The following is a 10,807-nucleotide window of genomic DNA, read 5'->3' as shown; positions in this document are numbered from 1 at the left end:
TTTCTGTACTCCCACGGCTAACCGCGCAGTCGGCTGGCCGCGCCATTTGTTTTTAGAATGGAGATGGATGCAGTGTAACCGAGCTTGGGGAAGAAAAACCGAATTCTACAGAATGGTTTTATATACTGCAGAAGTCCAGAGTTAGCCTGTAATTACAATTTGCAGAGAGTACATGTCCAGTTTTAAGAGTGGGATTAAGAATCCGGCCGACTTTTTAATTTGGTTTCAAGTATTGCGAGAATTTGGGAAATTTGGTCTCTCTCCATATGAGATGGTTTAATTTGATTGAGCTCACATGCTACTCATGAACCATGGATGAACACACTCACTCAAACAGACACACACAGCTGTTACATAATCTAAAGTGAAAATAAATGATCAAGCTGCAACACAAAGGTGTATTTGTTTCCCTTTTAATAAATATTTCCATTTGGGATGGGCGATCAATGACATTTCCTTTTGAATATTAATAGCATAATACTATAGACGTTACCTATCCTTTGTTTTAATATAACTGGATGTATTGCAACTCATAAATCAGACTTAAAAGCTGCTTTTTTTTTACCCTTTTGGGCCACCATACATTTGTAATTTACTTTAGCATTATAGAAAACCTTTTTTTTTTTCAGTGCAGATACGTAAATACTAAGACTGCAACATCTGTATCCATCATTTCTAACTTCTTTTGAAAATAATCTTGTCATGAGGCAACTTTTGTTCCTCGGTTGTCCAGAGCTCTCGTTTAAATAAAGTTTTGTTTCTTTTAGTATTGTGTGACGTAGAGAAGACTGATTGCGCATGCGTGACTACGGTTCACACGTGAAGCAGACAGCATGGCCGACGGAGCGGAGATTGCGTTGGACAGAGCACAGGTTAAAAACTCCCTTTTTTCCTGCAATACAGTTTAAACTCTTTATAATATGATGTCGGTTGATAGAAGTTTGCATGTGTTTATGTTAAATCACGATGTTATGAATCTACAGCGACTATAAGCTAGTTAGTATCAGCTAGCTTGTTTGCTAGCTGACTGGTTTAGCAACGAAGCTAATGGCAAAGCAACGAGCCCGAATCCCTCGAACTCTGGAAGAAAACTATGGTTTGTCGGTGGGTTTTTTTATAAGTATGTTATAACTGTAGCGTTAATGTCTCAACCAGGTGAAAAAGGCCGTCCAGGCATTGCAGGCTTTCCTGAAATCCAAGTCCACCGGGGACTCCTTGTTCCTGGACGAGACTCGACAGATCAGCCTGCTCTTCACCCTCTGGAAGATCCCCAAAAAGCCACAGACCATCCGCATGTGAGTCCACTGCCTTCATGCCCGACCCGTAGTTTAATCTGTAGCAGATATATTTGCTCTCATGTGAACCGATTTCATTGATATTGACGTCTCATTCCATCCCCAGCCCCTTGCCCCATGGCCAGCGGCCTGACACAGACGAGGTTTGCCTCTTCACCAGAGATGAGCCCCACATGACTTCAGAGCAGACCCAGAGGTTTTATAAGAAGCTGCTGCAAGAGAAGGGAGTGAAAAACATCACTGAGGTATGCACACAAGTACAGAAAAACACATACATTAACTTATTATAGCAAAGCTGGCTGACTAACCATAGTGGCTGCTAATTCCTAAAAAAACACAAGTTTTTGGCAGCGGAGTATTATTTTGGTCTACATTAAGACCTCCTATTGATGGAGGAACCACAATCCTGATGTGTCCCTGTATCCGGAGCAGATCATCCCGTACAAGGTCCTGACGACGGAGTACAAACCGCATGAAGCCAAGCGCCGTCTGCTGGGGAACTTTGACATGTTCCTTTCTGACGAACGCGTCCGCCGCCTGCTGCCGTCCCACCTCGGGAAACATTTCTACCTGAGGAAAAGGTGAGACCCTTTTCTTACACTCTTTGGTACCAACAAGTTCTTCTTTAGCCGCAGCAGATGGATTCTTACGCCATTTCTGTCGTTCCCAGAGAGCCGCTGTGTGTGAACCTGCAGAGCAAACAACTGGCGAGAGACATCCACAGAGTCATCCAGGGCACCAACCTGAAAGTCACCAACAAGGGCAGCTGCTGGTGAGATTTGCACGACTGCTTTCTGTGTTCCCAGTGAAATCTGCTTTTTTCAGCTGTCTGTGAAAACAACCTTCATTCAGCTTAAGGAAAACATATTTTCTTTTAGTATTACTTCAGCAAGATGGGAAACAATCAGTTTCACAGAATGTTTTGATGTCCTCTAACATGAAAAGCACCTCAAAACAACCCAGTCGATTCTGTGAAGTGTTTGATATGGGCAATTGCTGGTGCCATAGAGATTCAATGTAAATCCAGATGGACTTCCTCTTCCAATAAAGCCCGTCTCTACAACTTTGATACACAATATGTTACGTTTGCATTAGAACCCTGCATTTATACTGCTTGTATTGGTGCTGTTTACAGCGTCACCTTAGAGTTCCACAGAGTAACGCTGCATTTTCTCACACGAATGGCCGCTATCTTAGCATGGCGCGCATTGCCCACGCCGGCATGACTGCAGACGAGGTGACAGAAAACATCGAGGCTGCGTTCCAGGCAGTGGTGGCAAAACTACGCACGGTGAGTTCCCTGGATAACTTCCAGTTCAACGTCTCTCTGTGTATAAGTAACATATATTGTCTTATTTTATTCTATTCTTATTTATATATTAGTATTTATGTTCCGTGTGTGTGGCGTGAAGGGTCCACTTATATTTCATTGTGCAACCCTTCTTCATACTTTGTTGGTTTAAGCTGCTTCCTCTTCCCAAGTATGCATTATATTTGCGTTGCCGTTTACAGAAAGGACCCGTAATGAAGCTCATCCATATCAAGAGTCAAACATCAGTGGCCCTGCCAATCTACAACTCAAGCCTGACCCACCTCACTGTGCTGGAAGAGGCGGAACATGCTCAGCTAAGAAAGAAAGAGGCGAGAACAAGTTCATACTCGCATGTTCATCTCGTGCCTGAGCTTCATTTCTAGAAACGGCGTGTTAAGATAAACAGCTCACATGTGTGTGAATTTCAGAAAGCCGCGGCCAGAAAGCTGGAGAACGAGGTCGAGAAGGCGCTCAAGAAGCAAACCGTTGCCACCGGAGAGGAGGGAGAAAAGGATGACAAAATCCCACAGCTGGTTCCCATAGCAACACCTAGCAAAAAGGCTAAACTGGAGGTCAGTGCTGCTCACAGCTGCTCGTCTTAACATTTAAACTAATGTAAATATTTAATTAATTAAGTGGACTGCAGACCCTCATCACCTTTCTTTCTGTCTTTGTAGCAGCAGCTGGAGAAAGCTCCCAAAGCCGCCGTGACGAAGAAAGCAAAGAAAGCACCAAACAAACGGGCCAGGAAGGCCGGCAAGACTGACTTTAAAGTAAAGAGAAAAGTTCCTAAAGTCAAATGATTCTCAATAGAGCTTCTTTGCACATTACCGTCTCTACAAGGACATTTTACACAGGATCGTTCACAGAATTATCATTATATTCAGTCTGTTTTTTGTTTTTGCTCAGATGAAGCAGATAATAAACTTTGTAATCTAAAACTATCCGTGGCTATGTTGTGTTCTCTAAATGTGTTTTTTTTTAACAAAAGGCCTTCGTCACAGCAGACGCTTTTATCAGAGCAGGAAAAGCACGAGTGGAACCAATATCGAAAATGAAGCCTCTGTTTTTATTTAATTGTATCAATCAGCCATCATACACAGTGATGGGGTCCTGAGACCAGTACGGCTTACTGCTCATCCCTTATTAACAATAATTACTTATGTCATATTCCTGCTATGTCGGTAGGAAAAAGAAAAAAATGCTTATGGTGGCTTGGCCAGTGATTAGTCATGTATAATAGAAGTGTTGATTTATCAACTGGGACATTCAAATAGTGTTATTGACTTGACACATATCCTTTCGTTTTTAAGCATTCTATCTTTTTGACCACCTTTTCTTTTCGGGTCGCTTTAACCGTCAGACATTCCTCAGGAAAACTAATCCATCTCGGCATGAAAGAGATGACCGATTTATTTGATTATCATCGATTATAGCAAAGTTAAAGTAACACCCAATGTGATGAGTCCTCCAAGAATGTATTTCTCAAAATAGGAGTCGACACGTCAAGGACTTTGTAGAATGACTCGCTGAACATTAATAAACCGAATTATGATTCATTTAGCTTTTAGTCTTTGAGCACTTAGAAATAATAAACGCATGGATTAAAGTCAGCAACGTCTCATTTCAAGGTTGAAACCATCAGTCTGTACACAACACTGAATGGTTTCATACACATCGTGAACAGAATCTGTCCGAACACCTTTTATATCCTTAAACATCTGAAGTGCATTATCCTTGAGACGTTTGCTCATAGTGAATGTAGCCGTCAGAGCTGTGCATGTAAAGCTGCTAGCCGTATCAAATGACATGCCTATTGTTGACTGGTTAATACTCGGGCTTGTTCAGCTGCCGCTCCCTGGCAGTAATGCTGTGTCAGCACAACTACAGCCTCCTTTGAGGCTTTGCGTCTTCACGTTTACTAAAAAAAAGTACATTCTACACACGAGCAGATCTGAGACACTGAAATATGAGTTTCCCTACATTTCTACACACAGCATGTTTGTCTTGGATGTAAAATGCAACAAGATGGTCACTAAGTGGCCGGCCAATCGGCGGTGATGATATTGGTTGTTCAACAGGTGGGCCGCGTCCGTCCGTCTGTCCAAGCCCTCCCTCTGCTGTGTGGGTGTGGTGGGCCATCTGGAATTACAGTGTTCACAGGCTGCTGGGCGGGAGAACGAGAGATGCATCATGCAAACACTGATCATACAGAGGATAAAGCTCCTTCGTGTGACTGCCGGTGGGGAGGCGGCTGCATTGCAACGGGGACTGGCTGAGCAGACGGGACGAGCTGAAGGGAAGGTCTGGACGATCGGTGGCTGGTGTTTCCATTATTCACGTTTTAAAGGTTCTCAGAGGGGAGAGACAAAGCGGCAACAGGGCCATTGTTCTGTTGAAAGCAACCATGGAAGCAATTGGAGAAACTTCACTTCCAGATGACTCTGGGAGTCTGAGCCTGTGTCCAGACCCTCGCCCAGGCTGGGCCCACCTCCACAAACCCATCATTGTGATGGTGATGGGGTCTCTGATGTCTGCCGCGGGCGGACTCCTCTTCCTGCTCCAGTCCCTGGGGGTGACCGAGGCGTCCCGCTCCGTAGCCTCGGCCTGCCTGTCCTTAGGGCTGCTGTTTGTTGTGATGGGTCTGGTGTGGATCCCCGTGCTGAACGAGAAGCAGAGGAGGAAGCGGTACAGCCGGGGGGAGCTTGAGTAGAAGTGACTCCGCAATGTGAAAGTGGACACACTCATTTTTGTCAGTGATGATGCAACCGTTTCCAGGAAAACATCCGACACATTCACAAAGCTGATGCGGTGCTTGCTGATAACCGCTTGTGCACGTTGTACTTTGACCACTGCAGGTTTGGCTGTGAGTCGACGAGGATCGCGCTTCACTGTCCGGCAGCTGCACATCTGGACTACACTCTGCCTTCGGAGGACCTCCGCTGCCACCATGTCAACATCTGTGCAGATAGAGCCATTCACGGAGAGAGGGGACGGAGGAGTAGGCCGCTGCAAGTGCTCGTTCTGGTTTGCGGTGGCCCACGACGTCGTCGGCGTCTTCATCATGATGTTGGGGATGTTCGGAGGGCTCGTCATCCACGACTTGTTCATCTACGCGGGGGCGATCATCATCTTCCTCAGCCTGATCTGGTGGGTGTTCTGGTACTCCGGGAACATCGATGTGCCGCCTGAGGAGCTGGAGGACGATGTGGGCCTGATCAAGCTGAAGAACCGTGGGCTCAGCCGGGTGGTGAGGCGCGTGTCCGACAGCTTCACCAGCAGGATCAGGAGCTCTTTCAGGAAGAGCGGCAGGTCCATCAGAGGAGACCCAACAGGCAACAGCAGGCCTTCAAACACAGAGGTGTCGCTCTCCACCATCTATGACTCGACCATCACCTCCTCTTCTAAAGAACTCGTGAGAGAGACACTGTCAATATGAACTAAAGCTTTTTAACGGACTGGAACGGACACACTGAACTTGGATCTTTATGTTTGTTTTCCTTTGCTCATCAGTTTATCCTGTTGAAAGGGATTTTGTGTTTGCACCGGTAACATGCACACTTGTAATGATTAGACAACGCTGTCTAGATAACGTCCACATGCTTTTATCAGCTGATAAGATGTAAACTTTGCACACAATTACAGTGTTGCAAAAAAGAATTGATTTAGAAACCACAGCATTCTCATCAGTCATGTTTGGTTGATTCACAGATATTGCAGAGTAGGGATGTGATGAAATAAACGCTATGATAAGGGACTTATTATGATGAGGCTGATTGTGTGACCAGAATATTTATAGCTGCCTTTTTTTAGTTTTTTGGACAAGGACACCATTTGAAATAAACCAAATGCTTCCAGAAGGATAAGTCATGCAGTCCTTACTTATTTATTTTTATATCTCATGGTAAATTGAAGCTATAATCTCACCCGTCTCTACAGTACGTGTCGATTGCCATCTCTCTCCATCTGCACTGAAAAGTCCCTGAAGGTTTCAAGTCTGACAAGCTGATTGTGTGTTTTCAATGCAGTTGAATATTGGACAGTGAGCGGCTGGTATTTGTTATTCATAAATAATGTTGCGGTTTTGGGCTGTGGCTTCCTTACGAAGACATTTATGACTAACCATCAATAAATCTGTAAATGGTCTGATTATTTCAGTTTTCCCCTCTTTTATATTTATTTATTTAACTGTCTCACAGCCATCTTCAGCTTCCTGGAGTATAATCTCTTCATGTACAAAATATGCTGAACTTTAATAAATGTATCTTGCTCTCTATATGCATCGTTGCTAACATTTTTTCAGCATACAAACAGTAGTAGTTGTAGAGTATATGGTACACAAAGTTCTACTTCAAGTGTCCAAACATCAGCATCCACATTAAGGAAAGAATCTAAAGTTATCTAAATCTCAGACAGTCTCGTTCACCTCTGATCTGACAATATCTCATGTTTGTGATTCCCTGATAAAACGGCAACACACTCTCTCTCTCTCTCTTACACACACACACACACACACACACACACACACACACACACACTCACTCATGTGTGATGCACAGACACTAAAGCCTTAGATTAGATATGACCAAAGTGATCAGAGTACAGATTGAAGCGGACTGTGATGATTCTCAGGTCATCTGATTACCACTGATTGAGTCATGTGATATCCATAAGTTAGTGGCTCTGTCTGAATTAGCTGTAAGGAAGAACATGAAATGTCACACATACTGTTACATAATGGCTGTTCTCAAATCTGCTACTTTTTGTTTGATTTGCAGGATCAGAGGCTCTTTCTGAGTTATTAATGCATTTGTTATAAACCAAATTGAAGTTTAACCTGGTGATGGCGCTGGATAAAAAAGTCTGAATCGTGAGTGATTACAATTCCTCCTGAGCCTGATCCCGCCCCCCAGAGGTTGATTGATGGGCAAGTATCATCCTGAAATAAATCCACCATGAAAGAAGAAGAAACATAAAAGAGCTAGCCTTCAAATACATACTCAGTATACATGGAAGCAAAAGAATATGAGAATGCAGTTTTGTAATAATACACATGTTTTTATTTCAGTGGATATATATTTAAAATGAATTAAGTGGAATTTTATTTTTTTTACATTTGCTATTTAACTATTTAAATTATTATTAGATTTAATCACTTATTTATTCACGTTATTGTCAATTTATCAATCTATCAATATATTTTTCATTTTTCTATTTCATCAGTATCATGAACTGTCAAGCCTTCAACAAACTTGCATGCTGCAAAAAATAAATAACTAAATATTATATTTAATAACAATCAATTATTTGAAACGGCTAACCACGTATTTGACAAACTAAAGGGCTGCAGCTAACAACTGACTCAGCTAACTAGATATTTCCACTGTGTGTCGCCCTAGAAGTTCCAATTAGCTGCCAAATCCTTAATCTGGTTCACAGCAGTGCTTGAAGAGGAAAGAAATAAGCGCCAGTAATCCCCTCATTCACATGTTCATGTGTGTATCGGCCGGTATCAGCAATCTCTGGCTACTTGTTCCTATCTATCTATTATTTCTTGAATCATGTTATACTGCATTAGTTGTGATTTTACTGTTATATTATTATATTTGGGTTATGCGGTAGTAGGCCTATAGTACTCCAATAATATTCCTGCTGAAAAATTATGGGGTTATGGTTTCCTGTTAGTGTTAAAGTGCTTTAAAGTGTTATTAGTAGCCTATAGTATCGCTCTGTAATATATCATAGGAATGTCTACAGCCTGGAATCAACACCTGACAGCCAGACATGGTGTGAGCTGATCATTCAGGTTTCAGGAGTTGTGTCCCAGTCAGGATACTTGAATATATTGTGCAGCAGGATGAAAAGATACATTCTGAAAGTATAAATTGTTTCATGGTGACATTGATGCAACCAGATTTCTCATTGAGTCACTCACCAGAAACATTGCAGCCTCTTATGACCTGTGTGTGTGGGTGTGTGCTAACATCATTATCTGAAGCCATCAAGAGCTTTGAGGGTTTCATTCTCAGATTTCCATTCAATTACATATTCTCAAGCAGTTGTCAGGCATTGATTGCATATTATACAATTCAATAAGCAATTCAATATATGAAATCAATTAAATGCTCCTAGACTGGTACTCCATATTCCCAAGTTTTCATTAAATGTTCTCTGTTTTCAATTTAAAGTCCTAATAGTGTTAGACCCACTCACTGTGTTACTGCATCGGCTGGACGTTTCACGGTTTAGAGATTTAAATACAGGTTTAAAATAATTCACAAAAACTAAATTACTCCAAAAGACAACCATTAAAAATCTACATTGATACACATACTGTAGATTCACATATTGTATATATATATGTATATATATATATATATATATATATACATATATATATACATATTTATATATATATATATATATATATATATAAATGAATAATGATCATACCAATTGATCAATAAATATAAGCAGATTTATATATAAATAAAATAAAATAATCAGTGAATTAAAGGGAAACTAGTGAAACAGATCCATTTATATTTGGATGTACAGTTCTAAGTAGTAAATGGTAAAGGTCGAATAACTCCATTGATGGAAGCAGTGAACAAGACGAGAACGACTGTAAACATTTTACGACTAAATACAAATAAGACTAATGTATTTTATTCCTTTTTAAAATAAAAAGGAGGTGAAGACGTGTTAATGCTGCAAGAAATACGCAGATATTTCATGTCTATTTTTCTAGAATCTCTCTGCATAATATAAAAGTTACTCTTGTAGTTCGACACTTCATCAGCAAAAGACTACAACTCCCACTAGGCTCTGCCTGTCATATGACCGCTGTGTGTTTTGTCACGTGACCTTGACACTGCTCAGTCCTCCGCTTCCCGTTCTTTGCGGCGAGTCAGGTCCCGGACTGAAAACACCGCTTTCCTCTTCTAACCGACCGCCACATTTTTAAAAACGGACAGTTTCGTGTCTGTGAAACTGCACTCGGGCTCGTGCTCAGTACAGTTCCGCTGCTTCTCGCGCTTCGTACAACTCTTTGCATGTCAGCCTGTGTACAGACTCACAGCGCCCAGCGGCTCCCCGGCAGGCCTCTCCGTTCACCGTGCGAGCATCAGTCCTCACGCCGCGGTTGGGTGGCTCCGGCTCGGGCCGCGGAGGAAGCATGTACCCGGTGCATCGCTAGCCTCTGCTCTCATGATTCTAAGCGACCACACCGGCTGATGAACGGTTAGGCTTGGATGTCACGGGTACCGGAGTTTGGCTGTCAGAATGAACGGTGAGTGTTGTGGTGTCATTGCCTTTTGGTAGTCACTCTGCCACTAAAGCACATCATGCAGTAAGTTGTGTTCATGCAGTTTGATTTCTGCTGACTTGTTAACGGCGCTGCAGATACTTCCCCAATGTTAACACACAGAACGGCATTTCTTGTCTGTCCAACCAGTGAACCGAAAGAGAAAATACAAACACTGCTCAAAAGTACTAAAAAGTAGTATTAAAAGTAGTAAAGTTTAAACTGCATCCTGTAAGCTCAGTCCACCACCACTGAACCTCGTGCTGTTTAGCTCCACTGAAGACAAACCTGCAGAACACTTTGCTGTTTGTTTTGAAGTGACAAGTCACCACGTGACGCAGTTCGCTGGAGGCTGCAGGTAGCCTTGGAGTTTGTGGAAGTGTGGTCGTGACAAGTTGCAAGTGTGAATCCCATGCAAACATGTGGGTGGAGGAAAGGGACTGCTCCATGCAGCTTCCCTCACTCTGCAACTGCCGAGGTGCTCTTTAGCAAAGCACTTGGCCCAGAGCTGGTCCAAGTGTGGGCCAGCAGCTAGAATATTGTGGTAGAACTGGAAAACTCCTGGTCAATATATATATAACAATTTAAATGTGAATAAGAGAAAATGCCAGGATGATACACATAACAATGGTTTATTCAGTCAATAGACTGTCAGAAAATGGTGAAAAATGTCCATCTCTGTGTCCTCAGAGGCTGAAGTGATGCCTTCAGATGTCTTGTTTTATTTGACCCATGGTTCAAAACCCAAGAGATTAAATTCATAACGATATATATTCCAGAGAAAAGCAGCACGTCTTCACATCGGAGGAGTGGTTGAGAGTGGTTGAGTTTTACTTAAAAAATGGACTCATCAAATTCTTTCATTTAAATTTTCTGTACTCTGTTTGAATAAAT

General features: G+C 42.3%; 3 protein-coding genes and 1 non-coding gene across 6 annotated transcripts in view; all 4 read left to right on the top strand.

Annotated features, from left to right (window-relative positions):
- Positions 1-404: 404 nt before the first annotated feature.
- On the top strand, positions 405-3,551 carry rsl1d1 (ribosomal L1 domain containing 1). 2 transcript variants are annotated; one of them, XM_031843759.1, is made up of 9 exons: positions 405-872; positions 1,156-1,295; positions 1,402-1,540; positions 1,728-1,876; positions 1,966-2,067; positions 2,493-2,586; positions 2,808-2,936; positions 3,036-3,179; positions 3,288-3,551. In XM_031843759.1, exons 1-9 carry the CDS (start codon positions 834-836, stop codon positions 3,408-3,410), a joined length of 1,059 nt encoding a protein of 352 aa, XP_031699619.1. In that variant the 5' UTR covers positions 405-833; the 3' UTR covers positions 3,411-3,551. The 2 variants fall into 2 exon arrangements, with proteins under 2 accessions (XP_031699619.1, XP_031699617.1); XM_031843757.1 differs by having other exon boundaries at positions 407-872; positions 3,285-3,551.
- On the top strand, positions 2,240-2,371 carry LOC116381818 (small nucleolar RNA SNORA55). Its single transcript, XR_004212685.1, has one exon. It is a non-coding gene; the product is annotated as a small nucleolar RNA SNORA55 (small nucleolar RNA).
- A 1,785-nt stretch (positions 3,552-5,336) lies between the features above and the next one.
- LOC116381706 (transmembrane protein 238-like) lies at positions 5,337-6,872 on the top strand. Its single transcript, XM_031844067.1, has one exon. It carries the CDS (start codon positions 5,414-5,416, stop codon positions 6,044-6,046), a length of 633 nt encoding a protein of 210 aa, XP_031699927.1. The 5' UTR covers positions 5,337-5,413; the 3' UTR covers positions 6,047-6,872.
- A 2,613-nt stretch (positions 6,873-9,485) lies between these two features.
- snx29 (sorting nexin 29) overlaps positions 9,486-10,807 on the top strand; it is a 72,306-nt gene continuing 70,984 nt past the window's right edge. For both annotated transcript variants that reach the window (XR_004212672.1, XM_031843891.1), the window contains exon 1: positions 9,486-9,898. Coding sequence is in view for 1 of the 2 variants with exons in the window: in XM_031843891.1 (XP_031699751.1) it covers positions 9,892-9,898 (7 nt within the window). In the remaining variant the exon portion in view is untranslated. The remainder of the gene's footprint in view (positions 9,899-10,807) is intronic.

The sequence above is a fragment of the Anarrhichthys ocellatus genome, unplaced genomic scaffold, assembly GCF_004355925.1.
Source record: "Anarrhichthys ocellatus isolate YVR2014 unplaced genomic scaffold, GSC_Weel_1.0 scaffold4, whole genome shotgun sequence".
NCBI classification, from domain to species: domain Eukaryota; kingdom Metazoa; phylum Chordata; class Actinopteri; order Perciformes; family Anarhichadidae; genus Anarrhichthys; species Anarrhichthys ocellatus.
This window is presented reverse-complemented; position numbering and strand designations above follow the sequence as displayed.